The 17,265-nt window shown below is 39.0% G+C and overlaps 1 protein-coding gene across 3 annotated transcripts in view; it reads right to left on the minus strand.

Moving 5' to 3' along the window:
• PLD5 (phospholipase D family member 5) overlaps positions 1 to 17,265 on the minus strand; it is a 181,261-nt gene that overhangs the window by 17,193 nt on the left and 146,803 nt on the right. For all 3 annotated transcript variants that reach the window (XM_033512610.1, XM_015621561.3, XM_015621559.2), the window contains exons 6-7: positions 4,382 to 4,579; positions 980 to 1,119 (exon numbers count right to left, since the gene is read on the minus strand). In XM_033512610.1, coding sequence (XP_033368501.1) covers positions 980 to 1,119; positions 4,382 to 4,579 — 338 coding nt within the window. The remainder of the gene's footprint in view (positions 1 to 979; positions 1,120 to 4,381; positions 4,580 to 17,265) is intronic.

A 17,265-nucleotide genomic window follows, 5' to 3' on the forward strand; every position in this document is an offset into this window, starting at 1 on the left:
CAACATAAAGGAGAATAGGAGGGACACATATGAAGCTGAGGTTCTTACAGTATTGCCCATGATTCTTTCCCTGTGACGAACACTGTACATAATGAGTTTACTGGAAAAACTCTCTCATAGACTTATAACAGTTTATGCTTGGTATCAGTCATATTGTAATTATTTTTAAAAAAAAATTGAACAGAACAGCTCTAAATAGAAGAGCGTACAAAACCACATGCTTGGTTTGGCTTAACTGTGATCAAATTAAATGCATAGATGAAATAGCAGGCTTTCCTAGATTCTAAATTTATTGTGAGCATTATCAAGAGTAGGAGGGACCAGTGGATACTTGCCTCCTGAGCTGGATGGTTTTGATACACTCTGGCCCCAGTGCTGGGCCCATGAGCGCTTTTCAATGGACCATAAAAACTGGCTGTTTGAAAATTATGTTGTTTTGTTTGGTTTCAGCACCTCTCAGTTAACCAAATTGTGATATCATTCAAATGTAATCAATTCTGAATTGGGAATTTTCATTTATATGTGTATGCCAGTAAGATAATGAGATTTCCCACACTGTGTACAAGTCACAACACATTATTTCTCTCTTAACACACACACACACACAGAGTCATGCTGACTATCTGCACAATACTCATAATATGCCAGTAGTTGTGGTCTCAGAATAGTGTTAGAAATAAGATTCACGTGTAAGTAGACTGTTATATTCCTGGGTCCCAGGCATTTGCAGACTAGACAACTTCTGATATCCTTTAACAAGAAAATCCAAAGCTTAGGACTCAGAACTGGAAATGTCCTCTTAGGTCCCAATTCTGCTCCCATTTAAATCAATGGCAGGACTCTCACTGATTTCAGTAAGAGCAGAATTGGGCCCCAAGAAACTGGTGCACAGTAGTAACTAATCTGCTGTGGGTTCATTTTCTCCAGCAGACCCTACTGGCATTATGGTAACCAGCTGGCTCTGGACTTGGACACTCACCGTTTAGCATTGGTGTCGATAACAATGGGCAAGTAGTCCATGACAGCAATGTACACAAACTGTTTGGCATCATCAATAACACTGTAGATAGCTTCAATATCCAGGACTCTGTCCTTGGGGCAGAAGAGTTTAGGTGAGTTCTGTGAAAGGAAAAGTGCAAATACAGCATTAAAAATAATTGGTTTATTTTCTCTCTCCCTCAGTCTTCTTGAGATGCTAGGTAGCATCCATTATTTTTAGCAGAGATTATTACCTAATATCCTCAGCCATCCTGCTAGAATACTCAAAGCTACAAAGGTGTGCTACTTGCTTATTTGGCCCTCAAAAGCTTCACCATTTAGATGTAACTGTGGGTAAAATGCAGAAGACACAGACTTCAAAACATCCGCTGTCATCAAAGAAGCTGTAATTGAAGTTACATTTCAGAGGATTTTTGTTCCAAAGAACTCCAGGACTGGTTTCTGTTAGATGGAGTATTCATATGTTCTTGCCACATGAGCCTGATCCTTCACTTGTGAGCATGAATTAAATGTTTTATGTCAGTTGCAGTGAGACGCTGCAGTTTTGCAAGAAACTTATCTTTAAAATAAAGCTTCAGGTACAAATTACCAGTACAGAGCTGGTAACTGGCAAGGCCAGACTACAGCTTTTCCGCCTTCTATCTGAGGCTGTCAAAGGCAAGTGGAAATTGCTCGTCTGTGGCAGATGTGCCCAGGACTTTCTACTTGGCTGCACAAGCAGGGGGAGAAAAGTGAACCCCATTTTCAAGTTGCTTGCAGGCAGCAACTTCATTCCTGGGACAGAGGTTATGGAAGGCACTTTAACTCAGCTGCAACAGGTGTTTTCCTGCCACTGTATCATCTCCATTACTTGCTTGGATTGCAGATGACATCCAGATGGGTATCTTTCCTTTCGGGACAGATCCCAGGGGTTTAATTATTCTTCTTTAATTTCCTTGATTTCAGACTGTCACTGTGGTTTCTTATCACTGACTGGTGTTCTTAAGGATTTACTACAACTAAGTACAGAAAATACTAGAAAATTAACCATAGTAAGATTTCAAGACTCCAACACCAGATCCATTCCTGAACACTAAAAAATCAAAACCTCTTACACTTTATCAGCCAGTCTGGAAGATGCGTTTGTTGCTAAGCAACACTAAGCCATGATTCCCAAGTATAACAAAAAAATCTAATGATTGTGTATTATGCTTGTTTTATATAGCACAAACATTGAAATATGTTTTCAAGAAAAGAATTTCAACTCAAGAAAAAAGTGTAAAGTGATTTAAATATAGTTAAATAATTAAATATAATTTATTTCAATTATCTGAAACTTTTTGGAGGTAATTGCACCAAGATGTTATTCTTAGCACTTGTATTATTTTCTTGAACTTTTAGGTTCTAGAACAGCTGAAGAAAGAAATTCTTATGCACTTGTCTTTTTCGGATGCATTTGGTATAAATATCAGAAAATGAAAGACATCTTGAAGATAATTAGAAGAAAAAATCTCAGTAAAAACTCTCACTGTAGCACTGTGCTTTGGCATTCCATTTCTTACTCTGTGGCACAGCTGATCCCTGCCCCAGATCCATGAACTGTTTTAAGACTTGTCTCCATGTTGTGCAGCACTTGCTGTTCTGATCAAGTACCCACTTGCTCCTCCTCTTCACCTACCAGGACCAGGCCTTTATTCTGTCTGGGAACAGCCACTGCTCAGGGGTGTGCTATCCTGAATCCACAGGGAGGCAGCAGCCTGTCTCTGCCCCAGACAGGACTGCCACAGGAGCAAGGGAACTGCCTGGCTCCTGGGAACTTCTTTCTGATCACTAACTCAGGAACATACAGCAACATTAACACACAGTCCACCAAGTCAGTCCCAAGCAACTCCAGGACTTCAGAGGGTCATGCTGGCAAACTGACACTTTTCTAGTGGGTGAGAAATTTATTGAAGAGCCTGTTTTAAGGAAGGAAGAACCAGCCCAAGTGGCTATGGATACAAATTCAGGTAGCTCTTCGAGTTGGACCTCAGTGATCTGAACTTCTGAGTACCACTGAGTCCTTCCTTTTGTTTTCTGAAGTGAAATACCAAGGGAAAAGGCTTCCTTGCCCACAGGAAAGGAAAAATCACAGAGAGAAAGGGAACACCCTGCCAACTGAAAAATAAAATGTAGAGTCTCTTTCCATCTGCCTTTGTCTAGGATCCCAGATTCCTTAACTGGGCCTTAATCAGCTTTCCATTTTGTTTTCCTGTCCAGGATCGACTTTCAGCAGGATTTCTCCATTTCTTACAGATTTCTTAGAAAGGAGTAGGATTTCATTTCACAGTGCATTAGCAAAAGTCTGTCTTTTATTTAAGTGAGTCCTTAAGATTCTCCAGAATCAATGGAAGTATCCATTTTTTAAAACCACTATTAATTCTGGCTGTCTTAGGCACTTCCACATTTTCACTCCAAAATAGTTCTGTCTGTCCACTGATTGTAGGAGTATGAAAAATCTTGGACAGCAGAACATTGCCTGGCACCCATCAGGTGAAAGGGAACCCTGCCCTGTATAACCACTCACCTGCACCGTCTGATTCCAGTGGCTGTACAACTTTATAATGGGTTACGTGTGTCGTATTGTTTTAGACATAAGAGTGACTATAAAGCAATGGGGGTTTTGCCCTTGTTTTATAGAGAATGGAAAATTACTCTCAGCAATTTTATTTATATTCCTGATTTTGAAGGGGTGGTTTACACTCATGTAATTACACCCAGAATGAATGACACTCCACATCTTCTATCATCTCTATCTCACTGGGTACTTTTTTCCTGTTTTGCTGATGATCACTGATGAGATGGAGGACTCCATTTCTTTCCATTAAAAACCATGCACAGACAGTACTTCCATGGTCAGTGCTTGAATTTTAGAAGTTTTAAAATGTCATTTAAAAATAAAGCTGAAGTAGATGATCTTGTACAGAAGTATGAATGCTTTGCAATAGGGTGAATCCTTAGAAATATTACATTGTTAAAAATGCAAGCTCTGATACCAACCTTATTCTGTATCATTTTCTATGTCTGATTAATGGTTCATTTACTCCCAAGTCATTCGTGTTCTACCTATTAGTGCAAATAAAAGAATTTAATTTGAAGGGTCTCTGTATCATTTTTTAACATGAGTGGTAAAGTGTTGAACGTTACAGAGAAAGGGGAATTGAATAAAGCCCAAATGAAATCCTGCAGCATCTTGAGTGTGATGAAGTCCCAGCAAACTGCATTTTATAGAAACCAGAATTAAAAAAATAAATTGTGATATTTCAAATTTCCAGATCTTCCAAAGATCTTGTGGGTTAAGTAAATTTCTTCCCTTCCCCCCCACACCCCCTCCCCCGAGGATGGAACTTATTTTGTAACTTACCGACACAAAAGCTTCGGATTTTGTCTCATTCAGCTGCAGTGTCAGTTTATTTTGAGTATCATACACTCCATAGAGTCTCTTAGACCAACTCGGAGGTATTTTATTCTTGTACCTTAATGAGCTATACAGGGCAAATATCCTTTGCAAATCCAGGACCAGGCAGCTACAGTTGTATACGATGACGCCAAGCTCCTTCATCTGTGAAATTAAAAGTTGGATCATTAGTGATTTTTTTGCTGATGGATCTGTGGAGGTATGCATCAAGAACACAACAACCTCACCTTAGGTACCCCAGTTTTCTGGGTGTCAGTTTCTTCACATGTTAAAAGGAAGATAATGATACCTTTCTCTCACAGAAAGTATTCTGTAAGCATCAACCTTCTCACATATGAATTATGAGGAAAAATAGTCCAAGTAAATACAGACAGCAGAGTACAATTAAATTCTTTAGCCTTCACATGTATGGGCACAGTCCCACTTTTCATTTAGGTAAAGGCACATCTCCCAATCATCATAAATCTTGTTTTGCAGAGATTTCATTAATTGTACACCCCTAGTACCTAGGGGTTTCATATACCCAGAATTTCACGCTGAATGTATTGTCTGGCTTTTGTAATCAAAGCATAACCACATGCTCACTCTCTTCCCTTCCTTTGCTTTAGAACAGCTCAAGAAAGGACCGGTGTGGGTCTGGATGCTATTGACCTCTCATTACCTGTATTTAACAATAGTTCAGCCATCTTCTAAAATAAAGCAAGAAGAAAATCTGCATGTATCTGCTGGAAAACCATACGTAGGATAAATATTTAAAGGATTCATGCTGGTTTTCTGCAGGCAAACTCTCTCAATACCATGCCTGCAAAGTCTGCCTGGCATGATGAAGAAAATAAGGGTAATATGAACTATCCAGCATGCTTACCCTTTCACTCCAAAATATTCCCACTGGTATTATTCCCTTAGACGAGATCTCCACAGTCACATGGACTAGTTTCTGGTAAAAGCGAATCTTTCTGTAAAGCCTGTGGGAACTCTGAACCCGCACTGATATCTCAGAGCTTGTGCCAGTGCAATTCTCCCTGACTGCAGATGAGAACCACTCTGCAGGAGTGGGCAGAGGGAAAGTGAAGGATAGGATTGAACCTTGACTCCTTCTGTGGTAGGTGAGCAGAAACAACAAACACCAATACTCCAGTGAGAAGGAAATTTGATAGGTGACACATTCTTCATGTCCCCAACCTGGAAATACCACATACCTAAGAATACACAACACTGAGCTATCTTGCTCCTAAATATTTGCCAAATAGTTGCAACCACAGGAACAAGACCTAATATTATTACTACCTAAATCAGAATATTTCTGAAAGCTTCTTTAATCTGTTAGCCTGCACAACCTGAAATTTGTGGAGAGTTGGAAAAAACACACATACTGCACTGCAGCCTTTCATTTCTGGATAAGCCAGTAAATTAATTTTGATGCTAAATATAAATATGACCAACATCCTAGCTTAATAATCTATTTGGAATATCATCTTTAATTTTTCCCCTGGGTTCTGGTATCTTTGAGGATGCTCTTGTATTCAGCTCTAGGCTGTCCCCGTAGTCTGGGCTCTATTTGTCTCCAAATATTTTTAACTATACATTATCACTGTTTTCACCGTGTGCTGCCAATACAGCTCTCTTAATTGCTTGGCATGCCAGTGCAGAGGACTTGCAAATAGTACTCTGTTACCTCTATCTGCATAATGTGGTTTAATCAGCTTTTCATGGCTGTTAGTTGATTCTGACATAATTATGTGGTTACAGTTTTCCTTTCATTTATCAGTCCCATTATTACTATTCCACTTTATCCCTTCTATTAAAAGTAAAGATGAAAGGGTCCTCACTGCACACCAGAAGCTGCCAGGATTGCATCTGCATGAACGAGTGTCCTCACAACAGGAGTGCCTGCAGTGTGTCCCCTCCCTGTGAATTAAGAGATTGCCTTTAGGCTTACGAAGTTTCTCATGCAGAGATAGGGAGGAAGCCTGGGACACTAATGGCTTTTGTTAAATGCCACTCTTTTAGAGATCACCATCTAGCCGGAGAGCCAAACGAAGCATTAGGCACGCCAGCCTCTCCCCACGAACAGGAGCACAGAGTGGGGAACGCAGGGACCTGACCGTGCGCGGAGCCGGCTCCTGCTGCCCGGCTGAGGCCCGCAGGGAACAGTGAAGGATGGGCTGCAATGAAGCCATCCACAGATGTGTCTACAGCGCAGTAATGAACCCTGCCTTCCCAAGGTGTTTCGTCTTGCAGTTGGCTTCTCAGAGCACTGATCAAAGCCTTTCCTGCTTCTGAAGATGTTGTAAGAGCCTTCCCCCATGGGGATTCCCTAATACACGATAGAGCAGGGCTCCTCCTTTTCCTTGCTGGGAAAACACAGATATCCTCTGCTGCCTGTTTTCATTAAGCTTTTATAAATTTAAGTTAAATTTTGACTCAACCTGAACAGTAGATTATAGCAACAGAAGTTATAGCAAGAGGGCAGACAGTGACTCTATGATGCTTGTTGTGCAAACTGAATTATCTAAGAAACCTGTTTAAATGTCAGCCTGTCACTTTGTCATCCTCTCAGCTTAGGTGTGATACATCCCCTTGAAATGCATATACCTATGTAGTAAAACCCCACCTGTCTCCTTTCTTGTATAACAGCCCCAATAAGTTTGGAGACAAAAAAACCTGTTTCAGAAGCACCTTCTACACTGAGCCTGGTTTTACTGCCTTACTCTGAGGAGAAACTGCTCTTCTTCCTATTAATCATTAAGCCTATAATCCTTCATAGGAGGCATAAGGGGCAGCAAAGATGTGGTAGTGACAGATTTAGTATGAAGTGGTGTGACATCTAGATAAGGGAAAAGACTTTCTCTTCCGCTTGAGAGCTGCTGTCATTAGAGACTTTTTTTTTTTTTTTTTGAGTAGTCTCAGAGGAGAAGCAGAAAAAAAATCTACATTGTAAGAATCAAAATCTGAGTGTTGCTCCCTGGCTTGTCATCATGGAAACCTTCAGCTAAGCATCATTTGAGGTATCTGTTAAGGCAAAACCCTTCAGGGCAGGAGCTCTTAAGGCAAAGGAAGCATTTCTTCATCCTGCGTTTTAAAGAGCAATTAATACAGTAATGAAAATGTCACTGAAAAATTTAAGTGAAGAAGATCTCAAAAAAATCAAAACCTTAATGAAACTAAGGAAGATGAATGTGAAATGAAAATATAGAGTCATAAATATGATTACCTCAAAATGGAACAAAAGTTTTTGGATGGTAACATGGCACAGTTGCTTGTGAGTGACATTTCCAGGGCATTTGCCAGGGTCTGGGGAAAGGAATGGTTATCTGCATAGAGAATTTTATGTCCTGTCTTGAGGAGGTTTCTTCTCCTCTTTGTTAAGAACTACCATGCATGCTTTAATCAAAGAATGAAAAATATGGAAGCTGATTTTCCTTGTTTTTCCCCATGCCATTTACATTTGTGTAGAGCAGCCATTAAAGACTACCAAATTACCATTTGACTTTCTTGACAATAAGCTTTTTTTTAAAGCACCAGAAAAGTGAATAATTATACTTGTCTTAAGAAATGTAGCTTCCTCCCACTACAATGATACTCTAACTGCAGAACTCATTTAGCTATGAAAAATAATAAATACGGCCTAGATAGATAATAATTTTTATGAGAAGAGGAGGAACTTCTTGTTAAACTGGACGAAAAGCAGCATTTCACAAACAGGACTTTTTGCTTTTTCTTCTTCCATGTACATTCATAGGCATCCTATGCAAAAGGAAGAAAAAACATGGGAAACGAACCTTAACAATCTAGGCTGTGAACACAGAGCACCATAAGATTCTTACACTGAGAAATTTTTCAGGTATGTTTGGGTCACAGGCCAGAGGGGGTGTATGATGCGTCCTTGCCCTGCACTGTGCAGACGAGACAGCTCATTTTATATTTACCTTGAGCTACACTCTGAGAGACAGCCCTACTGTGTAGGCAAGCTACTATTTGACCTACATAGGAGTCACACAATCTGGTTCACAGCTTGCAGTATCTGAGTTGTGGCAAATGTAGCAGGAAGCTTTAGAAAACCCCTTGTTTAAAGCAAAAGTTTTTAGTAGTTGTTCACACCTGAACACGAACCTGTAAACAACAGGCAGCTCTCCTCAGGCATGAACTGCCACTTGCCCAAAAGGACTGGCCAGTGGCAGATGCCAGCAATCCACTGCCTGTGCTATAGAAACTCTGGATTAACTACAGGTAGCCTATTGCACACAAAATTTACTAAAGTAGACTTTTGGTATACGGGGTAGTGCATGCATCTGTTATTTTGCCTGTGCTTGAAAAAGTATTTAACTGTGCATTCGAGCCTCTGATTTTTTTAATGATGACTTTCTAAATGAATGACTGAGCAAACATAGAATCACAACAGGCGTTGTGAGTAATGGATAACAAAAAGCATTCCATACTGATAAATAAGTTACTAAAGACTAAGATTTAAGTAGCTTCTAAAGAAAAGTAATGTATTATGTATTCATTATCAGCTTAAGACAAATCACAGATATTTACAGTGGTACACTAATCTTTCCATAAAATATGCTCTAATTATCCAGTTACCTGGCACTCCAAACATACTTTCTTTTTCAGTATCAGGCTTGCTTACCTGATCCCTACTGCTGACCTCCCTTACATTTTCATGTGGTATCCTTTAATACTGAATGAGTATTTCCCAATACCACCACTGAAGGGCTGCCTCTGTGCAGCTATTCTTTACCTCTCTTTACCAAAACCTGCTGAGCAGATATGCGTGCCCATCCCATGCCAGGCACAGGTGACAGCCGAGGCAGTTGCAGCCTGTGGCAGCAATGGAGGAGGAGAAGGGCATTCAGATGGCAGTGACCATCAACAGCAAGAGAGTCAGAGATTTGAGAAAGGTAGAAGTGCTTCTTTGTGCAGAGTTGCTCACTGTGACTGTTGTAGCACACTTTGCTGGAAGAGGCTGACGGGAGTAGTGCTAATCACAAATGCACTCAGTGTAATGACCCCATTCAGGCAGCCCTCATTTTGATGTAAACCAAACGTGCAACCTGATGCTGAACAGGCTGAGAAGTCTATAGCCTGGCCTCTCTCTCACAAAACCTCTGCAGGTATTACAGCTAACCACAACAGCAAAAGGATGTGCCTCAGCTAACACTTCACTAGAAACTGCAACTTACCCTTACATTCCTGAGACAAAAATCCTTCTTCTATGCTTTGCTAGTAATACAGCATAGAGACTGCACACTTTGTTATGTTAAAATCAAAAGTAAATCAGTGAAATCCAAATCCAGCACAGTCCTGCTTCTACTCCAAGTTCCATTTTTTCTCTTCCTGTTTGCTTTTACTTGTTGCTGGGAAAATGGGAACTACATTGATATTGGGAAATACTGAACAGAAAACATTAATACAAATGGGAAAGCACTGTTTTCTCAGGAAGTTAATATAACTCTGTCTAGCTTAAACTATCGGAAAGTGAATAAATCTAAATTAACAGCATCTTTCAATGTCAGAAATCATCTAGGGCACAATAAATGTTCTTACTTGAATTCACTGCCATTTTGACAACCACAAATTGCTTTTGACTATTACTTACAGAATTCAAACAGATTAATTTTTGAGATCGTTTCATTGTTTAATTGTGCAACTTTGCTGTTTTCTATAGACACTTTTATTGACTCAGTGGTATTTTTAAAATCCTACATTCAGCTTTCAACCATTCTCATATTAATCACTTTTTCAGTCTTGCATTTGGATCTCTCTTGTGCCTGGCCCATGTCCTGCAGTTTTGTAGGCTTTACATTTCTGTCATCTAAGGCTAAAGGTTAATTTTCTATCATGTTGGTTTTAAGTAATTTGAAAATAATTGCCAGGTAGAATTTCTAATGAACTAGGAAAAAAGCCCTTCCACTTGACAAAAGAATGATTTCCTGGCTCAGGTTGAAATTTCAATCTCATCACTGAAAATGGAAAACTGTCATTCAAGCCACTGTGCTGGAAATAAATCTTATCATGTGACCAAGAAAAGGTGATGCATTTGATAGAGAGTGCACCCAGCATTGACACTATCACTATAAAACCATGACATGTTTTCACCAAAGGAAAGGAAGTGATATAACTGGAGTGACTGTACCACTGAAGCTGATAAATCTGAATTGTCAGCCACCAGCAGTCCACTGGTCTTTAATTCTCACCTTTAGAAAGTACATTTGATAGATTTGGAGCTGTAGTTCATGCAGAATTTAAGTCCCAAGAAGTTACAACTTTATATGTTATTTTTACTAATACAACTTAACAATAAAACCTAATGATAAAAAGATGCCATGACAATCCAGAGATCTTTGAGGAGCTGCTAATTTTTGTATTCCCTTATTTTTTTCAGTGATCCACAGGCAAAGAAAACAAAACTGCACAGTGATGCTCTACTAATTTCCACTTCACTTCAGCCACACCATTGTTTTTCAAAGCACCCTGATCTTAAGAAAATCATGCTGAGAAAAAAAGTCTTAGCATTTCATTTCTGCTGAAAAGTTCTGCTGCTGACATGAAAGCAAGTTAGACATCCAGGCAGAAGGGGGGCTTCTTTTAAAATGCTGTGTTTTAAAAAGAATTTTGTGATGAAGAAGTTGCAATGCATCTTCAAAACAGAAAACCAGAAATCCCCTGTGTCCTCATCACATTAGAAAGAAGCCCCATCATGATTTTTCTTATTCAGCCATCTGTTCTATTGATACAAAAAACTCAGCAAAAATAAATTTGTTTGTAGAAAAAATTCAGTCGTATTTTTGTTTAAACCATGGACCGCTCTGTGATGATGTTTACATAGATCCTACCACAGAATTGTGAGTGCAAGTTTGGGGTTTTTACTGCTGTTGTTTAAGCTCACTAACAAACCAAGCCTGACACATGGCTAATTGTCAGAGCGAGCCAGAAAGCAGAACTGAATTAGTTAAAAATTTGTTGCCATATATTCTATCAGCATAATTAATATCACTTGGCATAATCACAGCCTAATTTATAATTTTCAAATGAATTTTCAGTTTATAGTTTCATTACCCCCTCAAAGCAAGCACAAGTGTCTTCTTCAGGGGAAATGGAAGCTTACAACTACAAGAAAACATTTTTCCAGGATCATGTTTGATTTATTTCTTGTTTTACTGCAGGAAATCTAATTAATATGAATTCTAATTTGATTCTCTTTATCTTTTGAATAGTTTTGTTCTTTTTGTAAGAAAAGTGCAAGCTGGGAAAAAAAGGATCAGATTGTGTTGGTCACCCATCTCACTGCTGGCAAGCTGCACCACATTTCAGTCTTGGTGTCATTCACATGACATTAAAAAATTTGCTTCTCCAGCAGAACCATAAAAAAAATTAACAAGTGAAGACCCTGCTAGCTTCTGAAAAGGACTGGACTCTCCTTCACCATGTATATGCGTATACCTCCCTGAAGCCTGTTTCCATCTTCCATGCACCACAGCCTGTTCTGTCAGCCCTTACCTTGCAGTCTCTTCACGCAGCTAGAAATCACAGCACGAGCCCTTAGCATTTGTTCTCATCCTTTGCAATGCTGCAAAGGGCAGCCTTCATACATCTTCTGCTGTGCAACAGAGAGAGGAGAGTGCAAAGGGCTTATCTCAGAGTAAGGGCAATATTTATGTCTAAACAGTTTCTTTGGGGCTTTCAGATCCATGGCCTTCAGGGAAGTGGAACAGCATGTAGTTGACTAATTGGATGCATTATTTATAACATTACTGACACACAGAGTGAGTTTTCCTTTTGCAAACTGAATAGAAATTGGTAGTAGGCATGCTGGGGACACAAACTGGGACAATGACATTGCATATGAATTATTGATATAACTGTTAAGCTTTGCCAGACAACCTGATCAGAATTAGAAACATGTTTTCTTGGTGTAAGCAGAGGGCCAAAGTCGTTAATTAATTTTTGACTGAGCCTTGATTAAATTCAGTGTACAGGACCTTGAGGTAAGCTAGAAATCCAAGCAGTTTAGATACGTAAGGCAATTTAGCCAAATTTAGCCAAACAGACATCCCCAGAACAATGGCTACTCAATATGAAAATTTATTTTAGAAATCCATTGTGCTCTCTTGTCCTTTTCTCCTGAGTAACAATCTTAGATATTTGTGAGGTTTCTGGCTGCTTCAACATGGAAGCAATGCCTCATGTAAAGATACGATCTTGGTATAGGGCCCTAGGAAGAAAACTTTTCTTTTTCTTTTATACATTTAAATGTAATTAAATTAATACATCATATTTCTGCGTCTTGACTCTTAACAGTAAAATTTGGAACACAGAACCACAGACTGTGTAAGGCTGGAAGGATCCACTGGAGGTCATCTAGTCTAGCCTCCCTACTACCAGGGTCATCCTAGATGACCGTGCATTATAATGTCATAGATGACATTGCACAGGATGGCACCCAGACAGTTCTTGAGTAGCTCCAGTGATGGAGACTCCATAACCTCTCCAGACAATCTGCTGCACTGCACAGACACCCACACAGTAAAGTAAAGTAAACTTTACAGTATGAGTAAAGTTCTCCCTCATATTCAGGTGGAACTTCCTGTGCATCAGAGCCATTGCCTCTTGTCCTATTGCTTGCCACCATACAGAACCTGGCTCCATCCTCAACATCCTCCCTTGAGATACTTACAGACATTGATAAAATCCCCACTTAACCATCTCTTCTCCAGGGTAAACAGGGTGAGTTTCCTCAGCTATTTCTTGTGAGGTGCTCTAGCATGACATTTGAAAGAAATGCCTAGTAAGTCATCGCACTGATTAGAAAAAGTTGCTTGTCCAGTATCACGATTTCTACAGTTCTCTGGAGACACACTTAACAATTCTGTTTGCAGGCGCTGCCTGCCCAATACACCTCCCTCATGCATTAATATTTTTAATTAAGTTTCCCACTGAGCAGCTCCAGTGAAATGTCAATGACTTCACTGTTTTGATGGCTGCTGTTTACTTAGGAAAGTTAAGAGAGGTGACTGCATGGTGACTTCTAAACCTTGATGCTTATGATGGCAGTATCAAAATCTGAAAAGGTTAGTGATGACATGAACACTGCACATTCATATGGAAGGAATGCTTTGTCAGAATCTATTTTGTTCTGCTTAATGACTTATGGGTATAGAAAGATGAGATTTTATTCTGAACTGCAGAATCATTTGTCTTTTATAAAATAACTGAAATTATTGTCCTTCCTTACCCTGACTCATGGAGATTTATGCCATGATATTTCAGCCTGATTTACTGTGTGCCTTCTTTACAGGACAATACCAAATCCAGTTTTCCATGAAAGGATTCAAACTTTCAAGCAGGAGGTGACTGGGCTCCATCTGGGAACCTTTTGGAGTTGAGGCATTTTTGAATGACGATGTTTTCCTAGGGAGGAACTGTCATCTGTGCAATATCAAAGTGAGTGTGCATGGGTGGAATCACATACTGGGAATACACTTTCATGATTATTTTAATGTTGTGATTTTAATTGTTGAGTTGAACAAGATTGATCTGATGGGGTATGCTAATAACTAAATCCCTCTGAGAGGAATCTGCCTCCATTTGTTAACATCGCTGACCAAGATTAGTTGCCAGCAAATTCTTGTGGAAGATGACAGAATAGACTGTGGTGCATAAGCTCCCCCATCAGAGATTCAGCTGGGATTTAATGAACAAATTTTCTTTCAGCATAACATAAATCAGATTTTTGGGAAAGTGATGGATTTACTGGGTTTTTTTTAATATCCATTTAAGTTTACTGGTAATTTCAGACCACCCATGGGTAGATTGCTGCAAATAGACTTTACAGACATGTGCCTAGAAACAATTTTCATCTCTGTGACCGCTGTCTTTTTCTCTTTTTTATTTTTTTTTAAAGGCAAGACAACTTCCAGGTGAGCTATTTGTGATGCAGTTTCTGGGAGATCCTCCCAAACAGTTTTTATAAATTTCAACAGCTTAACTTTTAGGCTACTGAGTCTGATCCCTAGGCCATGGACTTGTGCAAGCACACCTCACCAGTGCTGTCTATTCACCTCAGTATTTGCTTTGATATAGTAGAAGAGGTCTTAAAAGCTGTCTCCTTTTTTTGCACACACTTATATGGATGATTTTCTGTGTGCAGTAATGTACAGTTTGTGTTCTGGCAGCAAATTCCTGCATGCCTCCGGTTCCCTAAACACTTTCAGAACCCATCCAAAATTCTCAAATCTGACAATGCTAGTAAACTGATATTATCTGTCAAGTATCTGAGGGACCAGTAAAAAAACAGAACCAATCACACTCACTTTGCAATATCTATGACTCTTAATTAAAACAGAGTAATGGTATGGCAAGTATTAAAAAGCAAACAGATGATTATGAGGTTAGTTTTACTGGAGAAAAAACCTTCTATTTTCCTTTGGGTTTTGGAGATCCAACTACCTGAATATGCCATGCTGCTATGGAAAGAAGTTCATCAATTCAAAATGGATATTCCCTAATTTTGCTCTGCAGGCTTATTATTTATTGATTTACAATCTATTCTTGATTACTCCAACAGCAGGTAAACCTGTCCACAGGACTTCCACAGCAAAAAAAAAAAAAAAATGATGGGAAGAAAATAGTATCATAGAGTAGTTTGGATTGAAAATGTCCATAAAGATCATCTAGTTCCAAACCCCCTGCTATAGGAGGGGATGCCATCCACTAGACCATCCAACCTGTCCTTGAACATTTTCCAGGGATGGAGCATCTACAGTTTCTCTGGGTCAACCCGTTCCAGTGCCTCACTATCCTGACAGAACTTCTTCCTAATATCCTATCTAAATCTATTCACATTAGGCCTGGCATTCAGAAATATTCAGGTATCCAGCTACCTGAACATGCCATGCTGCTTTAGAAAGAAGTCTGTTTATCTGTTCAAACAGAATATTCCTTAATTTTGCTCTGCAGGTTTATTACTTACTTATTTACAATTTATTATTGATTATTCCAACAGTAGATAAACCTGTTTCACAGAACTTTCAGAGCAACTGAAAAAATCAACAAAAAATAAAAAAGACAAGATCTATCATTTCAGAGGTCAGAAACAGAGTGATAAGCATATTCATACTGTCAACAGAAATAAAATAAAAATGTGCAGCAAGCTGTTGATATATTTTGCCCTCTCCTACACTAAATACAGACACATAATGCAGGTGATGAATTCATTGGTGCATGTGGGAATGGAACACAACAATGGGAGAAGTATGACAAACAGGAATACCTTCTGAGCTCCTCGGCGCTGGGAATCAGCACTGCACCTAGAGAAACTAGCCAAGCTGAGAGGACTTTCTGGCTTCAACTGCAAGGTGAATATATAGATCCCATGCTGTTTTCAGCTGGTAAATCACAAAACCAGAAGCCCACAGGAGTAAGGAGGAATCAACGGCACACACAAGTGGAGCAGCCGCATTACCAACATTCCTGTTCAGCTTTAACCAGCCTTCTGTGAGCAATGCACAGCAATGGTAAGCAAGAGACAAAGAGTCCTTTTGCTTCACTGATATTTATTTGTAAATAGTGGATGCATAGGTAAAAAATTTCAAGCAGAGTAGACATAACAGGCAACACTGACTGTCCTGATTTACTGGATGTAACAGAGGAAAAGCAGTCTATCTCAGTTAAAGAATCAAACAAAATATTGTATTTCCAAAAATGCAAACTTTACACCCTTTACACTTTTACACAAACTTTACACTTTACACTTTTAATGCATGTTGTGAGATATGGACATTTACAAGCTCAACACAGTCCCGTGACACAGCCCCCTAACATTTTGGGGAAAAAGAAAAGGGAAAGAAAATAGAAAAGCTGTAATTTTGGAGATACGTATCAGCCAGTAAAGTGCTCTAGATTTGGTCAAAGATAAAAACCCCAGCCAATAGCTCTTTGTGAAAATAATAAAAGTATTTTCAACTTGTCCTTTGAAGGACAAGCTGTATTAGCATCATAGCAAAGTTCTGACAACAAAACTAGATTTCTGTGCAGCAGGAAATAGATAAAAGTAATAAACAGTCTTAGTAATAAATTACTAAAAAAGGTAATTGTCAATACAGCTCTGTAATATCTCCTTATACTTGCTTTCTTCACATATTGCCTCATTCACCTATGCTTGATGATCTGGGTTGTACTTTTCTGTTACCTTTAAAATATTGGCTAGCTTGGGAAATGATCCCATAGACAGAAAACTCATTAAGGTTTTTTTTTGAGGATGGATCACATGGATAACAGCATATCAAAACTTTTTAGGAGATACTCTCTGTCTTAGGTAAGAGATTTATTAACACAGAAATATGAATTTAGACAGAATGCACCAGTATTATGTCGCCTGTACTTTCAGTCTAGTATTTAGCTGAGTTTGATTGAACCTCAGTGGACAACGAAGTTGAAAGAGCCTTGTTTCATGTTATAGGACATTTGAGACAGTGTTCAGTTTACTAATAGCAATATGATACTGAATACCACTGGGATAGTGAGAAAATTAAGCAAATTATAAGAAGAAGATGGGAAAAACTGACGAAGTGCACATTAGGGACAAATGTCTAATTCACACTAGTACAACATTGTATCAAATGGAAACTCTCAATATAACTTTTGCTTGATTGAAAGGATGGAATTCTACTGTCAGACAAAATATCTTATCTCAAAAGGACCAGATGCACCATTACATAACTTCAAGAGACTCAGATAAAAGTTCAGAGAAACGACTGACTGATTACAGCCTGCTTTTGCCCTGTAAGTTCTTTAAAGATCATCAACAGAAAATACAAATGTGCAGA

Source organism: Parus major, chromosome 3 (assembly GCF_001522545.3).
Source record: "Parus major isolate Abel chromosome 3, Parus_major1.1, whole genome shotgun sequence".
In the NCBI taxonomy this organism is placed as follows: Eukaryota; Metazoa; Chordata; class Aves; order Passeriformes; family Paridae; genus Parus; species Parus major.